Raw genomic sequence first — 22,185 nt, 5'->3', positions numbered from 1 at the left:
GGAAGACAAACACACATTAGGCAAAATCCAAAAAGATTGGAGAAAGTGGAGAAATCCATCCTTTTTATTTTATTTACTTTTTTTATTTATTTATTCTATATATTTATATATTATATTTAATTTATCTTAATATTTATTTATTTATTTTATTATTATATTATATTATATTTATTTGGGTCAGTTACAAATATAGACATTAGACTCAAAATATTAGTAGATATAACATAATGTAAAAAAAAATTATGGCCACATTTAAATAGTCTATAAGTGATAGATCATATTATTAGTAGGAGTCTATAAGTAATAGACCATAGATAGAAGTCTTTATCGCTGATAGACTTGTCTATATTTGCAATTTTTTTAAAATGATATTTATACACTCGGTTATTATTCCTAAAAATGCTATAAATTGCAATTACCTTATTTATTTTAATATTAGATTTTATTGGTATCTGTGTTTCTGTATGCTCCTCGAGTTCACAAAAAAACACAATTAAAATTTTATTTTATTTTTCTCTAAACCAAATTGGTTCTCATGTTCCAATGCACTAGCAAGAGAACTTTATAGACAAAGAAATTATAAGTTTCAATTATACAAAATTAATTAATGAAATTCATCTATGGATTCATTTGCAATCATCCGTAATTACAGCTATATCAAAAATCCATTTTACCATTATAATTAAATCTTAGAATTTAAGTACTATTAATCCCCTAATGAACCATCATACTTACGGGTTCTCGCAAACACTCATACAAATTACTACATTAAAATATGAATGGATGAAACATATATTCTCATAAAACACAGGAACAAGAGAACAAATTGTTTCTAGGGTACACGATGCAGAGATTCTTATGGTACAATTTGGTATATGGCAAATATACAGAAGATTGCCACAAGTTTTATGAAGATATCATGAGAATCAATTTAGAAGATCATAATATTCACTCTCTGGTTTTGTGATTTCATCTGGCTTTAGGAAGATATTACTAGTAACGTAAAGAGATTAGCATTACACGGGTACTCGATAAGAAGGATCGATCATCTTCAAGATAAAGAGATTCCCTTTGTCACCTCTGGATATTCTGTCAAAATTCAATCATATATATAACAGCTTAATAACACCCCAGGGATGAATGAATGTATAAAAGTAATATCAATCTAATGTCCAATGAATTAAAAGAGAACCAATGAAAACATATTCGTTAAAAAGACCATATTCAAAGGATTCAATGCCTCTTTAACATTGTTATTATTTGTATAACATATAAAGATAGTAAGAAAGATCCATCATATTGCAGTGCATGCAAAATTGTTGGGTTAGGTTCTATTTAAACTTTCAAGTCAACTCATTTACTACTATTCATGACAATGTAAGCCTTTAGTGGTTTTTGTTTTCATTGTTTTATAGAATCGCTTGCAACTCATTGATGTTCTTTGGATTGTTATTTTGTTCGAGTTTTCCCTTTCAATTGCATTCGGAGATCGGCGGGCTTCTTGCATCATCAATCCAGCTTACACTTCTGTTTTCACCCTCCCCCTTGGTTTTTGTTGTACCTATATCTTCTTCAAGGGGTATCCCTTTGGTTCATCTTGTATCTCATTATGAGGTTTTTTTTTTTTTTTTTTTTTTTTTTTTTTTTTTTTTTTTTGTAATTCTTTTTTTATTTCATTTGTTAATGAAATTGTTTCTTATCCTGGAAAAAAAATCATTAATGGTCTTTTGGCAATCAATTGTTACAAAACAGAACTGATTAGATTGCAAGTAACCATCACATACACTTTAGTAAGTAGTGATCAAATGAACGACATCATAATTGCACCAAGTTCTTGTACGGATGACTTCATAAACGCTTATAAAGAATTGTTACTATGTGAAAGCATTTCTCTAAACAATTTTGGAAGAAGAGCAAATTAAGTGATTCTCGTAAAAGGAGAGTGCTTAGAAATTTTCAAAGAGTTTTGATGTGCTGCCTACCAAAGTCACTCTCAGTCCTAGAGTTTAGATCTTTATATTAGTGTATGTTTGAGAATGGTTATAAAAATTACTTTCTTTTCAAATATTGATGTTTGACAAATGTTGAAATTGATTTTAGAAAAAACTAAAAACATTTAAAACTGAGTTTTCAATAATTAGTTACCAGGCGATTCATGGTGGATGATTGACTGGAGATCCCGTTAAAGAGTTGCCTTCATTGTATTCTTCTATTGAAATACCGAATTTCCCCTTATTTTGAAGAATAGTTTTTTTGCCCTTTTAAAATAATTTCTCAAATAGGAAATGTCATTATTTATAATTTGATAATTCTAAAGTCACTTTGGAAACCAAACATAATAATTCAAAATCACTTATAAGAAGACCCCTCCCCAAAGCACTAGTTAAGAAGAGCCTTCCAATTGTTAAAAATCATGGAGAGTATAATTACAAAAGAATTTGGTATGGTTAGTACACCACCAAGAGGTTGTGTGTTGAACAACAGTCCAAAAAGAATCAAAAGAAGTATACTTATCTTTAAAAACTCTACAATTCCTTTCCTTCCAGAGACACCACAAAAGAGACCGAGAAGCACACCTCAAAAGAACTTTCCCTTTACCCACGAAGGAGAAACAATCAAGCCAATCAAGTAGCCAGTCATCAACTTTGTTTTGGAGTCCACGCTCCAAGCCAAAAGTTCTAAACAAGAGTTCACCCCTTAATAGCAAAATCACAATGGAGAAATAAGTGATCAAGAGATTCCTCATCTTTCAAACAAAAGCAGCAGATAAAGGGGCCTAGAGGGATATTTTTAAACGTCCTTTGAAGCTTATCATGAGTATTTAAGCCTCTATAAGCAAGGGCCAAAGGAAGAATTTGACTTTTTTAGGGGAGATTTTAAGCTTCCAAACAAGATTTACCAAAGGGAAGATGGGGAAGGAGATTCTTTTGATGACGTTCAAAAAGGTAGATTTGGTAGTAAACTTCCCTAAGGAGTCAACCTTCCACTTGAGGCAATTGCGACCAACCTGAGGCAGCCCAGGAGTTTAAGATTTCCGAATTAGCCACCATATCACCCAATTCTTTATCAAACACATTTCTTCTAAGGTCCAGATTCCATGATTGACTGGAAGCACACCAGCAGTCCTATATCACAACATCTTTTTTCAAAGATAAAGTAAAGATATTGGAGAATTTCTGTGGTAGGGGTTGACGATCACACCAATTGTCCACCCAAAATCTGATCACTTTCTTATTGCCTATAATAAATAAACTCAAAACACTGGTCTTTATGCTTTAAGATGCCAGCCAAAAGTCTAGTTTTTCTTCCCTTCTTAGGTGCCTCTGAAGTCCATCCGTGAGCATCTACTCCATAAATAGCCCCAATATTACGTCTCCATAGAGCATTCTCTTCCTAGCAAAACCTCCAAAGCCATTTCATAAGGAAAGCTTCTTTTTTTTTTTTCCAACAAAGTGACCCAGTTCCAAGGCCACCATAGGTAATTGGGAGAAACATCAAATTCCAGGTGACAAGGTAGGAGGTAGGGTTGCAAGGGCCCCCATGGGCCCCATCCCAAACGAAATCTCTAATGATCTTTTCAAGGCAGTTGATAATGTTAATAGGAGCTTGCATCAAGGAGAATAAATAGAAAGGAATAAGAGTAGACCTACCTTCTTTAGAGAGGGAAATTCCTCTCCTCAGTCCACCTTAACTTTGAGCCTCTCTTCAAGCAACTTCTAAGCTTCCTTAGCACTATGCTTCCCTCCAATAGGAAAGCCCAAGTACGTAAAAGGGAAGGACTCCACTTTGCATCCAATCTTTGTGGCGTGAAGATTCACATCCTCTCTATCAAGGTTGATGTCAATGATAGAAGTTTTAGTAACATTGAGAGATAGCCGCGATCCCAAAAGAAACAAGTCAACAACAAGCCACCATGCTGAGAGGTTACCATTCTCCCAAGAGCAAAAAAGAACAACATACTGGAGTTGTGTTAAATCTGAGTGCATATTAACCAAAAGAGAAACTTCTAACAAACTTCCTTTCATTGTAGAAGTGAATGAGGCTACAAAGGGCATCCCCCACAATCGTGAAGAGAAAAGGAGCTAGTGGATCCCCCTGATGCAAACCCCTTTTGGCATAAATCTTACTCCTTGGTCTACCATTAATAAGAACAGAGAAGTCAGTCGAGGAAAGACACTCTCAAATCCACTTTATCCATTTTCTACTGAACCCCTTAAGCCTCAAAACCGCATAAAAAAAAAAAAAAAATTAATCAACCTTATGATACGCTTTCTCAAGATCAAGCTTTAGGAGGGCACCTTTTTTCCTAGACGACTTCTATTTCGCCACTGATTCAGAAACCATTAAGATAACATCGAGAATTTGATGCCCCTCCACAAAGGCAGCCTGAGAATCATACACAATTGAAGGCAGAATTTTCTTTAGTCTCTTAGCCAACACCTTGGAGATGATTTTGTACAGGGAGGTCACCAAACTGATAGGTCTGAAGTCACTAACCCGAGAGGCCTTCTTCTTCTTAGGGATAAGGAAAATGTACGTCTCATCGCGACATTTATTGATAACACCATTTTTAAAAAAAATCTTGGAACACCCCTGCTAAATCGGGCTTCAGGAGACTTTTTATTAAACTCACCTGTCATACCATCTGGGCTCAGAGATTTGAGGTTCCTCAAACAAAACATCCAAGGCTAAAGAGTTGTAAGGGCTAAGAGCCCCCCAGTTAGCACCTTCAAAGGTGAAAGGTTGGGGAATTTTAATACTATAAAGGGTAGTGTAAAAAGATAGAATTTCATTCACAATCTTGTCTTCAGTCAAAAGAATCTGACCATCATTACTTTCTAAAACCGATATTAAGTTCTTACTTTTTCTTGCCAAGACCCATCTATGAAAGAAGTTTGGGTTTCCCTTACCCTCTTAAAGCCATGAACTTTGCTTTTTTGGACCTAGATCCTCTGTTCTTTAATGATAGTCTCAAGGAGGGCAGCCTTACAATCCTCTCTTTCTTAGTATCAACTTTAGTGAGAGGACCCGCATCTTCCATCGAATCAAAAGAACAAATCTTCTCAAGCAAAGCTTTCTTTTGAGTTATGATATTTTCGAAGACCTCCTTATTCCACCTTTTTAGCACCTCCCATTTTAAGCTTCTCCATAAAAGCATAGTTCGACCATCCTTCAACGTTAAAGCTAGCCCACCAACCTTCTTAATTCTTACCAAACATGTGATGATCAAGCCAAACATTTTCAAATCTGAATAGAGTTAGACCCCACAACTACACGCCTAAAGATAATAAAATAGGGAAGTGATCTGAAGTAACACGTGGGAGTTTGTCAGCTTTGACTTCTCTAAAAAACTCTAGCCACGGTTTAGAGAGAAGAAAGCGGTCAATCTTTGAAGCTTCCGGTCTAATTCTTGATCTGGACCACGAGAAAGAGCCATTCCGAAATGAAATATCGACTAACTCCATCTCCTCTATCAAGTTGCTAAACAGATTCATACTTCTTGTAGAACGGTCACCCAAGCTCTTCTCAGTAGCTCATCTAACGACATTGAAGTCCCATCCGACACACCAAAAATCTCTGCATAAACCATACAAGTTTGAGAGCTCTTGTTAGTCTTTGTTTTTTATATGGGGAAAGGCCATAAATGCCTGTGATCCAACCAAGAAAATCAGCATTAAGTCTACAGAGAATAGAGAGGGAGAATTGACCTTGAAAAGAGTCAACCATCGTAACAGAATCTTCCTTCCACATAATTAAAATTCCTCCCGATGAGCCAATAGCATTGAGAGCCACCCAACCTATATGACGACTACTGCATATAGACTTCACCATCTTTCTATCAATGTCGCTAATTTTTTATTCTTAGAGAATAACAACATCCGGATTGAATTTAACCAACAAATTCTTCACCAAAGCTCTTTTGGGGTGAGCATTGAGACCTCTAACATTCCAGGAGAGAACTAACATGGAGAAACAATAATGCCTTGAGAACTAATATTTTTAATCGTTGTCGCTTCCTTTTCCCAACTGCTAATCAGCGCTTTGACTTCTCTGGTTAGTTTTTATTTGAGGCCCCACCTTTTCTGTGCCCATTTCCTTTTCAAATGATGGCACGAATACACAAATTATGTTCTAACAAAGTTTCAACCACTTCCTTGTTCAAGGGGAACAGTCTTTTAGGGGGAGACAGTTGACTGGAGCTCAGTTTCACTCTTAATTTCAATTGAGTTCAAGTTTTGATCATGCAGAGGAGATGGATTGTCAAGCATCAAAATTTTTTTCACCTTCATCAACTCAAGTCAAAATCATCGCGGAAGACCATCTGAAAGTCTGGGATCTCCGAATTTTTCTCAAGCAGAGGAGTAAATTGATTTTCAGAAATCAAGTTCCCTGGGCTGAGAGAGAAATTTTCGATGATTGCTCGAGGTCAACTTTTGTAGATCTTCAATTCTGCATTTTTCAGGAAGAAGTCTCCCTTACGTTCGTGGAACAGATCACACCCTTATTTAGAGAAGTATGGGCTTCATATTTATTTGAAAATTTAATCCCTTTGGGCTTATGGACTTTAGGGAAGGAGCTTTTATTTTTATTGGATTCATTGGATTCAGTGGGATGGGTCTTCTTCAGTATAATAATGCCCTTCGAGGCCAGTCTGTTAAGAAGCTCAGATTCACACTCCTGCACATGGGCCTTTCCTTTCCCTTTCGCGTCAGACAAACTAAGAGAAGGGCCCAAGCTCACTTCTGACTCCTTGGGTGTCGGATCCCATGTAACCCTGGTTCGCCTTGGAGAAGAAAAATGCTTGTTGGTATCTACTGCTCTGTCGTACAGCTGGTCAAGGCAACCTCAGTCACATTGACCGCCAAACGTTCATCAGACTTTTCCATGCGCCAAATATCAATTGGATTTGGACCCGTAGATATTACTCGATCTTCACACTCATAGATTGTTTTTTGATAACTGAAAGCATTCAACAGAAATTTGCCTACACTATATCCAAGAGATTGGAGAGCGACATCCGACCACTACCCTATCTTGCTATCCATTGGTCACAAATGGGGTCCCACCCCTTTCCACTTTGAAAATATGTGGCTGTTGCACAAAGATTTCGGTGACCTTGTTGATTATTGGCGGAAGAACACTCCTTTGCTTGGGCGACCGGGACATGGCTTTATTGTTAAGTTGAAGGGCCTTAAAGAAATCCTCAAAGCTTGGAACGAAGAAACCTTTGGTTGTGTTGACATTCAAAAGAATCAAATTATAGCGGAAATCACTCTTCTTGATGGTATGGAGGAGCCATTCCAACTAGTGCTATCTTTGCAAAAAAGACAATGAATCCCAAAGCCATTTATTTATGTTTTGTGCTTTCTCAAGGACCTTCTAGAACCACATTCTTCTTCCTTTTAATTGGCATATGGTCTTTCCCCTGGATATCAACCTAATCCTCTCCCTTGTTATTGATGATCATCCTTTCAAGGGGAGAAAAGGTCTTCTTTGGAAAAATATTGTTAGGGTTTTCCTTTGATAGGTCTGGTTTGAACAGATCAATCGTCTCTTCAACAACAAAACCCAACATTTCGACCTCTTTTTTGATCATGTGATTAGCATTTCTCTCTTGGTGTAAATTATCTAAGCAATTCAATTGTTATAGTTTTGATACTCTTTTGACCAATTGGAGATGTCTTTTATAACTCTTTTGTTGTTGGGGCTTCTTTCCCTTCTCTTTTGTAATTTCATTCATCAATGAAATTATCTCTTATAAAAAAAAAAAAAAAAAAAAAGAAGAAGAAGTTTCACATATTTGAACATAATAAAATACTTTTATTCTCTTAAAAAGAGCAGGCGATCAAATTGAAAAATCCATTTCCAATTAATATTTATACTTGTCAAGTATTGTGTAAATTTTCAAGTCCACAAGTAGGGGAGTATTAAAGTATAGGTATAAGATTATTTTACTGTGATCTATTGACTTAAGCTTTTGAGTTAAGTGGTGATTTAACACGTACCCAATTGTGAAGATCGCGACCGGAGTCGGCAAAGTCATTGAACAAGCGATGGAAGGATCGAAGATCGGGATGNAAAAAAAAACTCCCTTCTCGCAACTTCCTTCAGAAAAGGTTACTTAAAAGCCTCCTACAAAAGAAGCAACATTTGTTTGAATTTCAAGGATAGAGGCAACTAGAGATACTGGATTCAAGTTGATATTGAGTCGACCTACTAACCTTTAGACACAAACTTTCTTCTAAACTATTATTTTTGTAATCTAGACCTTGAACTAGCTTTTATTTCAAGCTCATTTAGATCAATGACCACTATAATAAGAAGTTTATCCATATAACTTGTAGTTTATCTTCGAAATAATTATTAATTTTATTGTTCATATTAACAGTTTTCTGTCATCCACTAAGCTATAAATAAAATTAGTTTTAGGACGTGAAAATTGATTATTCATTGGATAAAGACTTTACTATTACATTTTGACATAGATATCATCTAATCTAAACATGTTTCACATAGAGAACTAACTGCTTATAATCCAAAAATCAAGCAGATTTCCTATAACCAGAATAAAACTAGAAAATGGTAAGAAAATTTTAGCACGATTACTTACCGCAACTCTTCATCCAAATATGTGATTTCCAGTTCACCGCGGGCTCTTCCAGGTGCTTTAACCGGTATCTGTTGATCAAGACATGAAAAGGATTACATCAATGAAATTAGAACTGGCGAGAGATCCATTGTGAGACCTTAGTGGAATGCTCTATGATTGGCACTCAGCCAATATGATTCCGTTCAGCCACAACCAGACAGAGGTGTACCTTGCCTTACTTCATCATTTAAGAAAAGCATTGGGTTTGGTTTCCATGTAGAAGTCACCTAAGGTACTGAGGAGATTGGTATGACTAGGCAGTGTCAAGCTAGCGGGAGGATTTCTTCATTGTAGTTTATTATACCTGAGGTACTGAGGAGATTTCTGAATAGGATTTCTTTAAGATAGCCTATTCAGAAATCTCGTCTTCTGTAGTTTTTAGCTTAGTTTCTGTGAAATGAGTAAATGATTTGATAGTTTAATTTATAAAAGCTGTCTTTCACGTCAATTTACAAATTATCTGAGCTTGAAAATCTAGGTACCTATTTCAAAAATTCCATATTTTGCATTTATGGTCCCTAATTCTCACATGGCTCTCTCCCCTCATTGTTGCAGAATCTGTAAAGCAGCCCATGAAACTCCGAGCCACTTGTTCTACCACTTTTGGAGAAGAATCTTTTCTTTCAAGAAGCCAAACTCTTCCTTAATTTATCTACCACTGGGTTCCAAAAAGAAACAGATTTGAGATTACTTCCAAGAGGTGGGCCTGTTGCATCCTACAAAACCAGCCCATAGACCCAACATCCTTGAGCCTAAAACCCTCTGGTATAGGATTACTGCCAGCAAGCATGAACCTCATTCTTTTGGTAAAAGAAACAATTCATTGATATGTACAAGGGAAAAACCCCAAGCAAAGAATACGAACCTCATTCTTTTGAATGGTTGTCGGGTAGGATTAAAGGCACACACAGGAATCTATGGAAGGATATTTCCTTGAGCTTCCTTCTGTTTCTTGCTTGGTTCATTGTATAATGGGAGAGGAGAAGAAAACATATTTTGGGGAGGATCAGCGGGTGGAAGATAAACCTCTATGCATCACGTTTTCTTATCTAATTCATTTGTCCTTAAAAAGTAGTTGCCTTTGTTAGTTGGACCATTTTGTTGTATTGTTTGTCAGAAAGCAATAGAAAGACCTAGACCATATCCTCTAGAGATGTGATTTTGAGCATTTTGTGTGGAGCTATAATTTTTAGGCAGTTGGCTTCCAATTAGCCCTCCATAATTTATAGTAAAAATAAGATAAATAAAATAATAATTAAAAATTTTAAATAATAAATTTAAAAAACTTGCAGTTACTAAATTGCAATAATGGTGTTTTTGGAACGACTTATGAGAGGGCAAAAAATGAAACTTAATTAAAAGTACTCAAAATTTCTGTAGCATGGTCAAAAGAAATATGGGACACTTACCCCAGTGTCGTTAGTTTTACTAATTTTGTTTCTCCCAATTATGATATAGTCAATTTTATCCAAATATCATTTCCAGGCACTAATTCTTACAATCATTTTTGCGGATACTGTTTCTCCCAACCCCCACCACCCGTCCTAGTCAAAAGGCAATTGGTGCTTGACCCTTAGCTAATCAACAAACAAATAGAAATACCAGTGATAAAAGAACAGAGCAATTCCTTTTGCTGACCAGCAACAGAAACTCCAAACTCAAAGACATTTGTATGCTTATCCAACTCGATGCTGGTTGGAGATAATATAGTTCAAGTTATTTAACTAGCATAACCAACTAATTTTACTCTAGATAAGACTTCACATTTGTTTTCCATTGCCAACAGTAACCTAACTACTAATTTTTTAAAATTGAAATGCTTCAAATCCATTATTTAAAGATTTTAATGAAACGTAGTATGTTGAACTTATTTAGAAAGTTAAGAAGCTTAAAATTTAATTGCAACAGCTAAGCAGGTTTCCTAGGTTTGAAAGTAGGTCCAAGGGTCTCAATTCTTTCTAAGCAGGGTGTCCAGTTAAAATAGCTTCAGTCATAGGCCCTACAAAAGACATCCAAACTATCCAGTAATGTAACTTCTCATTTCAATTATTTAAAGAAAATGAATCCCAGAGTCTGAAAAATGCATGTACAAAATATAGTTTGATCTGCATATGGAACCAAGTAAAATAGTCAAAGAAACCAAATGACTTACCAGACCAAGGATTTTGAATGTGTCAAATTGAACAGCTACTTTTCTTGAATTTAAAGGCTTCAAGTTTGCTGTGACCTACGAAAAGGACAAATATGAGTAGTGGTTTATTATCTAACATGAACGTAAAGTTGGACTCATAAACCAATCCCTCTCATTATCTAATTAAGAAAAATGGATAACCACTTCTTTGATATATTGTTACATCCTTTTTGCAATGCTTCTTGGAATTCAACAGTTAAACCCGTATAGAAACTTTTAGTACTAAAAGGACTAAACCTATTCAACATTTAAACTAAGGATCATACAATCTCTCAACTACCTCTGCTGCAAAAAAAAAAATTCCCTCTGATTGATGTCTCCACTTAAGTAGGTGATGTATCACTTGTCCTTTTAATTGTTAGGTTGGTTATACGTTATTAGTTTTCTAGTTTGTTCAGGCTATGTAGTTTAATAGTCCTTTTTATGTCTGTTTTATGCTGAAAACATTTAATGTGGTAACCGATCTGGTGCTTTGTATTTTTTAGTCTTGTGGCGTACATTCACTTTAACCATTGCTGCTCCTCCACCTCAACCTTTCGATAATAGAGAAAATGCAAGAAATGGGAATCAAAATCAAGAAAGACAACAAAACCATGCAGAATTAATAATAGGGAGCCACTCACAATCTCCAGCAAGAAATCAAGCATTGGTAAACCTTTCAAGAATCCAAGAACTCCAACAAGAAGATCAAGATTCAGAATCCTCAAGTGATAATGAGGAACTACTTATTAGAAGATTTCCAGGAAATAGACAACTTGTGAGAGTTGATCATGACAAAGAATGTGAGAACCAACCACAGACTATAACATGAAGATTGGTATGCCAACATTTAATAGGAAAATCGACCTTGAAGCATTTCTCAATTGGGTTAAATGTGTAGAGAGCTTCTTTGTCAACGTGAACACTGGAGAACCAAAGCAGAAACCAAGATTGAAAAGAAAACAGAAACTACAGCTAACAAGAAAAATGCATGGGACAAACCATTTAACACATATCAAAGAAGAACATCTGACAATAACAAACAAGTCCAAAATGGAAATACTTCCTGTACGAAATCAAAGAAATATCTTCAAAACAAAGCAAACCAAGTGATCAAGCATCAATGAAACGAAAGACATAATGCTAATACATATGGAAAACCAACATTAGGGAAATGTTTTCGTTGTGGGCAACAAGGACACCTCTCAAATGAGTGTCCACAAAGGAGGGCAGTTGCTACACTAGAGGAAGAAGATCAAGAAAACCAAGAAAGTGAACATTACTCCAAAGATATACAACTTATGTAGGGTCAGACAATGGGGATCAACTTTCATGCATTTTACAATGGAGTCGACCTCATTAGGAGTAGGAATAGTGCTTAGTCAATAACCCGACTTTGATGTTTGGCCCTCCATGTAAAATAAGTTAGAAGTAGTTGCAGCACTTAATTAAATTAACAGCCCAATCCTATGGACAAAACTCAAACTCAATTCACTATATTAAAACTTGACACTGTACACTTTCAGTTCTACATTGCACAAAAATAACGCAACAATAAGAAACAAACATCATTTTATTATCAACAAAGGGCTACAAAATGAAGGGGAGATGAGATACCCTCAAGTGAAGGAGAGTGTTGAAGTATTAAAATAATTAAATTTACAATAACCTATCAGCTTAAGCTTTTAAGTTGGTTGATGATTTAACAAGCTACAACAAGAAATTTACATACGTATTGACACACTAACTATTGAATTTTTTAATCAAAACTTGGTACTTAAGTAAGACATTAACCTCATTTCAATGCATTTCCATTTTCTCGAGTCTTAAGTGGATAACCATTAGTATGTAAAAAGCTAAATGGTCCATCTTCATCTAAAGATGTGATATCATCCAGTTCGTAACTTGGTTTCAAAATAACATCATCTGATATGGCATCTGGTGGGCAAAGAGTAAAGACAATAGTAAATACAATTTACAGAAATTACATTACATACAAAGATGATCCATTGACACAAAAGTTAATTAGGAAGTAAGACAGAGAAAGCATGTAATATCTCATTAAAAATGAATGCAATAAAGGGAGCTGTAACTTATACCTGGTTGAAGAACGGCCCAGATTCCATATTTTGAGCTCTGAGTGTATCTACATTGATTCCTTGATAGTTTGTTCTTGATCTTAAAAACTTGGGCCTCTGTCAAAACACAACTGTTAAGAATTTATCAAATGATTAAGAGATTAAGTCCACCTTAACTCTATAGCCTAAATTTTAAACAATTGATGATTTAACATAGCACTCAATGTGTTGTATGGATATTTGTCATCTTATTTCAATGTTGTCAGGCCCGGTTTACTTACCAAGAATCGAAATATAAAATCAACTGGAGAGAAATCAATGAGAATAGGAATATTATTCTTTGGATGTCATTTACTAAAAATTATCTGAAATCATAATAAAAAAAACCTATTGATGTCGTTTACTAGAAATTGAATTGGAGTAGGAATCAGACACATGATAATTACTCAAATACCCTTTCATGTTTTGTCTCATACACCATCCCACGGCCAACGTGTGAATCGGTGATAAAGGAGTTATCTTCTATTGGGGTTCCAGAACTATTATCAATTCAAATTTTACAAACCAATGAGAGGATATTGATTCTGCGAGAAGTCGGCCATTTGCCGATATCTTTAATTATCAATGGTTTGTGGAGTCTTTGTTCTTAGTTTCAACCTTGGTTTGCAAGCTCTCATTGTGTTATTTTGGTTCGCAGACGGCAAGGAATTTGGAATAGTCTATTGTTCTTTAAATGTTTTCATGGTTGATCTCAATTTGATTGTAATTGTCTATAATTTCTTGTTTTTAATTTTTTTTCTTTATTTTCACTCCATTTAGGGGTTTGTATCCCTTGAAGAACATTTATTCCTTTTCTTTTTATATAAGAACATTTATTCCTTTTCATTATATCAATAAGTTGTTTCTTGTTGAAAAGTCTTAAGTTGAAGCCCAAAGAAAACTTGGACCCCATCAAGGACCAAACATCACAAGGATCCCTCTACACACCTCTAAAAACTTTGTTATTTCTCTCACCCCAAAGATTACATAACAAAGCACACACCTCATCACAACATAAAAATGACCAAGGAATCGACAAGAAACTCCTCAATCAAATCTCAAACAACCCTCTGACGAGCAAGCACAAAGCCAAACCCCTAGAAGAAGCAGCTCCACATAGATCTTGTAAACTCACAACTCCAAAGTAGGTGATCTAGGTCTTACATTGTCTTCCAACAAAGAATACAACAAAAAGGACCCACTAACGAATGCATCTTTTTTGATAGTCGATCGATGGTGTTCACAAGTAAAACCAAATGAGAAAGAAACTGAGATGAAACTGAGCTCTCTAAACTAAACCAAAAAATTAGAAACCAAACGATTTTCAAGGGAAGACAAATGATAAAGACGAGCAAATCTTGGAATCTTCCTGTGAGCCAACATTCATGGAAGCAAGAATCTCCAAATGAGTTAGCAAGGCAGAAATTTCCTCATCTTTCAATAATCTACGAAAATTAAGGTTCCAGAAAAGCAAAGATGAATCCCAGAATTTCAAAACCAAGCCATTTTGAGAAGTGGAAATTGCAAATAATTGTAGAAAGCGAGTTTTTAAGGGAAAATTCTCAAGTCATATATCCTTCCAAAAGTAAATACAAGCACCATTGTTGATCTTGAATGCAGCAAAAGATTGAAAACATTTCCAAGTCTTTGAAATATTAATCCAATCGGCTTTTGAGACTGAATCTATATCTTGCGGCTAACTGCCAATCAAAAGGAGAGCTGCCATGATTACTAACAATAACTTTTCTTCAAAATGGGTGGGGCTCCATCGTGAAACGCCACCCCCGTTCAGCCAACAGAGCTGAATTTCTGTATTTTAAGGCTCTAATACCTGACCCCCCATCATCTTGTGCTTTATAGACCAATTTCCAGCAAAACAAATGAGCTACCTTACCTCCATCAATCCCTTTCCATGAGAAATTTTGCAGTATCCAATCTATTCCAAACTCGCCTGTGATGGCATTAAAAAAAGACATAATATAAACGAATACTTGATAGAATGAGTTACATAGTTAATCTAATACTATGAGAAAGATTAAACTCCATTATGAAAGAACCAAGATACATAGAGAGAAAGTAAAGTGAGAGCTCCACTGACAGAACCTTCTAGTGCTTCTACTTCTAAGGGAGGAAATTCTTTGAAATCAATGCATCTTCGAGAGTTCTTCCCAAAGTTCTCTTACTCAATTTGATTCGGCCCGTTAGAGGTTGCCTCATGGTGCTATATCTCCAAATATTTTGAAGGGCTTTCAATTCAAGACATTTATCATCCTTGGATTACTCCTCTAGGGCACTCTTAAGTTTTGTATTTTTGCTTCTTTCTACGCTACTTTATGTTTCTAAGTTTGAGGTTTTCTGGATTTTTTTTTGTTTCTTCTTGTATTTCTGAGCATTAGTCTCTTTTCATTTCCTTATTGATTCTTATCCTTTTCAAAAAATAAATAAATAAACAAAGACTCTTTTAGCTTCTTAGGCATTTTGTTATTCTTTGATCAACTTGGTTAGAAAGTACCAAGAGGATTCTTGAGGGAACAGTGGAATCTTGAAAGATGGTTTGAAGTTTGAATCGCTTCAAGAGTTTCCCTAGGGTTTCTTCTACCAAGTCTTTTTGGTGAGTGATTATATTTTGTTTTCTATTCTTGGTAGCTTGATCCTTCTTTTCAATTGTTTTATGAGGCTCCTTTGCTTGTTTTAGGCTAGTAATTTTATTTATGGACGTTAACACATTTGTCTTAATTAAAGATTGTAGTTTATCAACAATAGCTGATGAAAGATCTCATTTCTAAATATCAATCAAAATTTGGAATTCAACGAGAGAGATCGAGAAACGACATAAACATCTGTACTGTGCAAGCATGCTGGAGTAGAGAAATACTTGTGAGGAAACGTGTTGTAATGAAGTATCCAGCTACCTCAGTTTGCAGAATTGATCTTGAAGTAGTATATATGAGCTCCCATTTCCCATTTAGTAAATCAGATTTGAGGGGTTCATTTATGGGGTTGGCTGCTTCAAGCTTGCGTGATATCTGTTGGTAATGATCAAAGTGAGAACAAATGTTAACTGTGCTATGATTTATTAGAAGTGTATATACATACAAAAAGAGACCTCTCCACCACTCAAAAAGCCCGAGAGGTGGAGAGGTCATGTGACGAGGTTTGTTAGGTGAGGAGGTTTGATACCTCCTTATAGGCATTGGTCACTAGGCCCTTTGTTTTTTTCTTTTTTCTGATAAGAGTCACAGGCCTTTTTGTAATTATGGATTAGGTACCAAAAAATCCAGCAAGCAAAAAGATCACAAATATACCAAGAATAGGGGATTTAACTTCCTGGTCGATATCTATTCACTGAAATATCAATTCAACAATTCCTCAACAATTACAAGGAAATTCGTAAAAGATATATGAAAACAAGATAAGGAAAACACATAAACCTATTGTCTATTCGAGAGAGTCAAATCCTCTCCTTCAAAGCTTCTGCCCCATACCCAACCTTCAGTTTCCAAACCCTTCAAAAACCTCTCATGGTCCACACCACCGTACATTCCCTCAACCAATTGTGCCACTAACCTATGAAGCACAGATTCTTCAAAGTGCATAGAAACTGCAGAGAATCAGTACCAGACAAGTATCTGATACTGATATGTCCAGCTACGTGGAAGATACATGTCCCGATTACGTGATGTGAAGTATTTGATTTTTTTCCTTTTTGGATACGTGTGTCCTCTTCCAAATACGTGAAGTGGACACACTGAAGCTATTTTTTGAAGGCTTGATGTTGTATTTAAATGCCCAGCCCACAGCCCACTTAATTCACATTCACAAACCCAATGAGGCAAACCAAAACAAAATAAAAAGATAAAAACAGAAAAAGTAAAAGAAAATAAACTCTAAAAATCATATTCCTTCTCATCTCACATTAAACTTCAACTCACGGCCCTCCCCCTTCATCTTCATTTTATTTCTTCAACTACGCCCCTCGTTTCATTTCTTCAAATACTAAAAATCATATTTTAAATGCGCCACCCACCCACAGCCTTTTTCTTTCACACTTTTTTTTTTTTTTTGAAAAGAAAATAGCCTTTATTAATCAATATAATTAGTACAAGAGATGAGTACTTTCATAATAAAGGCAAATACAAGGAAATCAATCAGGAAACCAAAGGATCAGTAGGTGCACCAGAGCATCTCAACTAGGTTGACACCCCCATAGCACCCTCATCATATCCAACAAAATGAGAATGCCAACAAAGGCTAAAATAAGAGTAGTCTGATGAAGCAATACAATCTGAATGTTGCAACCGAACAAAATATAGAACTAGGCTATAGAAATCTAAATTACATCAAGAAGCTAAGACAAATAAGAGTACTAAAGAAAGCGAAGCTCCTGTCTCTACTTCTGATGCTTCAATTAATCTTCCAGTTGACAAAAAGATTGCCAATTTAAAATTATGTCTTGCAAGGAGTAGGCTTCAAAGCAATTAGAAATGGAGCACCAAAGTGAGGCATTGAGCTTTGCTGCCTCGAAGCGATTATACCAAGGAGTTTCGATCCCACTATTGGCTTTGAATTATGTCTTTCACACTCTTTTTAAATCTCCTTTAATTTAACCTAAATTATTAGGTAGTTAGGTAAGATGACATCTTCAACCTCAAGCCAATGCCATTAAATCCTTCCATAAACTCAACCTCCTCCTCCATTGTTGAAGATGTTACGATATTTGAGACTTGAAGGCTTCAAATTTTTCTAGTTTCTAGGCTACTTTGTATTAAAAATTTTGTTTTGATTTGTTGAATGAATGTTTTGTGGAATAATGTAATATGTATTTCAATTTCAAAATTTAGTATTAGCTTGGCATTTTATGCTTTTTGGTGGAGGATTACATTTAGTATCTTTGTGTTAAATTTACATAAATAAAGAGATATATAAAATATATAAATATATAAATATATAAAAATGATGTATCCTCAACGTATCCATATCTTTATTATTTAGAAATTGGCGTATTATCATGTCCTATCTTATCCATATTTGTGTATGTGCTTCATAGTGACTAACTAGTTGTCTCCCGTGAATTACCCTTCTTACACCTTCTCAAATATACATATTTAATTAGGGGTCTCACAGTATGGTCTTAGTTTGATTTTCTTGGAATGAAGCCCCTTTTCGTTGGACTTGTTCTTTCATTTTCCATTGTTTATTCTTTCATTTTTCTCAATGAAAGCTCAGTTTCTTACCCAACAGAAACCATGTTATTAATTGTTAAAAAGTGAATACACATGTAAAATTATCTATGTTATGATTTATTAAATTGAATACAAATATAGAATAATAATTTATCTTTTAGAACTGATATATATTTAATTAGATAACAGAGTAATGGATCCTAGGTTTGCATGTAGACTTTATGAATTAAATGCTTCACAATGATGTTCAAAGACCTAATGAAAAGAGAATAATGCTCCAAGTACAATGAAAAGAGACCTGACTTTTTTTAAAAGGAAACATAACTTTTCATTGAATTGATGAAAAGAAACTAATGCTCCAAGTACAAGAAAACAAAATATTCAAAGTAAATCATGAGACAAACATAATATCAAGAACATCATGAGACATAAAATAATATCAAGAAACATCATGAGACATAAAATAGGCTAATTCCCAAAGAGCTTAGAAAGAGAGCACCAAGGAGAAGCATTGATCCTTGCAATTCCAAACCGATCTGACCACTGAAGGGAATTATCATGGAATATCCTTTGGTGTCTTTCAACCCATAATTCAGCAAGCAATGCTTTGACAGCATTAACCCATAATAATTGAGATTGAGGCTTCAAAGAAGGACCGGTTAACCAAATGAGCATGTTATGCTAGTTCTCGTGGCATGCATTGTGCTCTGACCAACAATGTGTATCATGAACAGCACATTTAGGGACCTTAAGATGTTACCTTTAGATTCTAGCTTCGTACAAAACATATCTTGAAACACACAAGCATATCTCCATCTCCAAAATACCACCACCTTTGCCTTCGTCTAGTATCATGATCCATCACAGAGAAAAATGACCAAATAAAACCTCCATAACTAAGACAAAAGCATTCCTTCCTATCACTTCACATTCTCTAACTCATGTAAGGAGGTAATCCTGTTTTCTTACAATATGCAGATCTGACTATTCAACGAAAAATGCAGACGCAAAAAAATGATTTAGCAAGACACAGAAAAAAAAAATCGTATACACTCTTCAAATAGGGAAATTATTCAATTTGGCCACCCACGACAGTCCACACTGTGGTTTTCCCTCTCTGAACCCTTAGATATATGTGGGTAAAGAGTATTAATTTTAATCTCTCTATCTAAAATCCAACATTATGAAACCATCGGTCACAAATTACAATGATTCCTTTCTAAGCCTTATGCCCGCCCCAATCCCCTGACTCTGAAACATCAAGTATCTTCTTTATCAACCTCACTCGAAGATTCAACCACGAGACAGGAGTGACTAAGAGACATGATGGGGCTCTTCAAATTACAATCCTCAATAAAGTAAACTACTCCATAATCAAAATTCACATGCAAGTGAGTAAAACTCAACCTGATCAACCATTTCCTGATCTTCAGGAGTGGCCTCAGCTCCTCGATCAAGGGGCGCAATTGCCTGAAGAAGTTCCTCTTTAAGAGCAGTAACATCTTTTCCTTTTCCTTTTCCTTTTCCTTTGTTCAAAAAGGTAGGAAAGAAAGAGATTCTGATCCTCCACTTGTGAGAAGGTGAAGCAGTGAGGAACTTAGTGTTTGAAGATGGGGCAGCGGAAATGGGGTTTGAAGGAATGCGAAGAAGAAACCTGGGTTGTTGGGATGTTGAAGGAGGCGACAGTTTGATGGTCGGAGTAAGTGTAGATGAGGATAAGGCCATTGCCATCTTTTTCTCTTTAGTGTGTGTGCTAAAGAAGAACGCAACGAAAGAGAAACGGTTGCCATTTGCGCTCCAAAGCAGTTCCGTTTTTTTTGTATGGTTGGGGGCTTCTCTCACTTTTGGGATTTTATCACTATTACGTTCGTGAAGTATTTCTGGTCCTAATGGTAACTTAATTCCTTTTGCCAGTCATGGGTTCGAATCCCACTACGAGTTTTTTTTTTTTCTTTTTTTGGATATTTTCGATTTTTTTTATTTTTTGAAGAATCTGTTTTCTTCGTTACATTTCTTTATTAATTGTGTTATTTACAAAAAAATAATTCTCCAATTCTTATATTTGTTAATTTTAAATTTTAAAATTCTCCAATTTTTAAATTTATATATTATTTTAATTTTAATATTTTCTAATATTTTTAAATTTCAAATTTCAATTCTCAAGGGCACTATTTTTTCTTTTATATTTATTTCCATCTTTTATATTTTTCTTATTTTCTTTATTAATTTTTCTATTTACAAAAATAATTTTGCTATATTTATATTTTATTTTAATTTCAAATTTTAAAATTTTTCGATGCTTAGGTTTATATATTATTTTAATTTTCAATATGTATATTAACTTTTTTTATATATATATTTCAACTTTTGAGTGTTAAATTTTGCAATATGCTTGTTTATATACAATTTTAATTCTAATATTTTTAGTATAACTGAAACTGAGTAGAATTTTACAATATACAAATTCATTTTACTAAGACATTCATTTAGCTTTAATATCTTACAACCACGACATTTACATAATAATATAATTAAGTTAGATTTGACTCGACATCATTTAAGACAAATGGCTCGAGTAAAAGATGAATGTACCGATCAAATTTGGGCAACATATGAAAGATATGATACAACTTTATTATCATATTTAGCTATCATCGAGACTTACTTGTATTGGATGACTTAAACTTTTGATAATATATTTTTCGATGTTTAATGTATGACATTCTTCTTCTTTTATATTATATTGTTACATATTATATTGTTACCAAAAAAAATGAAGAAAAAAAACAATAAACAATAAGTAGTTATCAAATAATTTTTTTTTCTTTTTTTCAAAAAGCAATAAACATAAATAGTTATCAAACATAATCCAGTTTCTTATTCTCGAAAAAGAAGAAACGGGAAACAAGAAATAGGGAATGAATTGGGAACGTTATCAAACGGGCACTACATTTTTATATTTGGTTCATTTTGATTTATGTACTCTTAAATTTTTCACTTTGATCTTTGTACTCTCGATTTTGGTTCATTTTAATTCTCAAACGTTCAAACATTGATGACCATTTTGATCCCTTAAAAATAAAATGAAAATGAAGGAACGAAAATTGATCATTTTTTAAAAGTATAAGAACCAAAAGGAACCAAAGTAAAAATTACAATGACCAAAATGAAAATTTTGAAAGTATAGGGACTAAAAGGAAGTAAATTTGAAAATATAGAAACCAAAATGAGCCAAAATTGAAAGCATAGGAACCAAAATGAATCAAATTTGAAAATATAGTAAACCAAAATGAATATTTTCTAATTTGAAATAGATGAACAACTTAAAATTAAAATACATTAAATTTATAACTTATTACTTATTATTGTGGAATGATTTTTACAAAAGAAAAATTGTAATGGGTAAAATAAATATATGGGTATTTGCGAATCTAGCAATGATTTTCTAAATATTTCAAATATAGTAAAACATTTAAATATGATTTCGTTCTTTTTATTATGCTAATTTTACCTTTATTTATGTATCAGCAAGTATTTTGATATACTTTATATACTTTATTTTTATATATTAATTAAATGATAGACTTTGTGTAAAATATTTCATTTATGCAACTGATATACCATGATTTTAATTGTGTTTCGGTGGAATTTTTTTCCTTTTGTTTTGTTTTTATATGGAGTTATTTTCATTTAAGTAGTTCGATTTTGATGGTCTGATTTAGGTTTTTGCTTTAGTTTTCTTATGTTTTCAAATTTATTGTACCAATTTGATTGTATATCTTAATTGAATTAATTATACTATATAACTAATATAAAGTATATCAATTAATATCGGGGTTGATGCCCTAAATCTCGTGGGTTTCGAAGTTTGTAAATTCTTTGTATATGAATTATTTATTTAATAAAATAAGATTTTATTTTATTCAACATTTAGTTTTGTATTAACGCAATCCAATAAATTAAAATCCAAAGCTATTTTAAATAACTTAAATATGTATGCAGTTGATATACAAGTTGATCATATCTAAGTAATAACCTAAATGGTCTGTAGTTTATGGATAAGGT

At 34.1% G+C, this 22,185-nt stretch overlaps 1 protein-coding gene and 1 long non-coding RNA gene across 2 annotated transcripts; both read right to left on the bottom strand.

Moving 5' to 3' along the window:
• Positions 1–762: 762 nt before the first annotated feature.
• On the bottom strand, positions 763–19,924 carry LOC120077702 (probable plastid-lipid-associated protein 4, chloroplastic). The gene is made up of 6 exons (XM_039031664.1): positions 19,528–19,924; positions 15,850–15,963; positions 12,920–13,015; positions 10,803–10,877; positions 8,612–8,679; positions 763–1,089 (listed from the first exon to the last, which is right to left on the bottom strand). The coding sequence occupies exons 1-6, from the start codon at positions 19,849–19,851 to the stop codon at positions 1,017–1,019; spliced, it is 750 nt and encodes a 249-aa protein (XP_038887592.1). The 5' UTR covers positions 19,852–19,924; the 3' UTR covers positions 763–1,016.
• Positions 1,622–7,987, bottom strand: LOC120077703. Its single transcript, XR_005481821.1, has 2 exons — positions 5,709–7,987; positions 1,622–5,577 (listed from the first exon to the last, which is right to left on the bottom strand). It is a non-coding gene; the product is annotated as an uncharacterized LOC120077703 (long non-coding RNA).
• Positions 19,925–22,185: the final 2,261 nt, after the last annotated feature.

This window comes from Benincasa hispida, chromosome 5 (assembly GCF_009727055.1).
Source record: "Benincasa hispida cultivar B227 chromosome 5, ASM972705v1, whole genome shotgun sequence".
NCBI lineage: Eukaryota > Viridiplantae > Streptophyta > Magnoliopsida > Cucurbitales > Cucurbitaceae > Benincasa > Benincasa hispida.
The sequence above is the reverse complement of the archived record's forward strand: the minus strand, read 5'-3'. Positions and strand labels throughout refer to the sequence as shown.

Coding starts and splice junctions, on each gene's coding strand:
- LOC120077702 (XM_039031664.1), bottom strand. CDS start 19,851: ATGGCAATGGCCTTATCCTCATCTACACTTACTCCGACCATCAAACTG. Junction 15,964..19,527: donor ATCAGGAAATGGTTGATCAG/GTTGAGTTTTAC, acceptor CATTACCAACAG/ATATCACGCAAGCTTGAAGC. Junction 10,878..12,919: donor CTGGGCCGTTCTTCAACCAG/GTATAAGTTACA, acceptor TCCTTTTCGTAG/GTCACAGCAAACTTGAAGCC.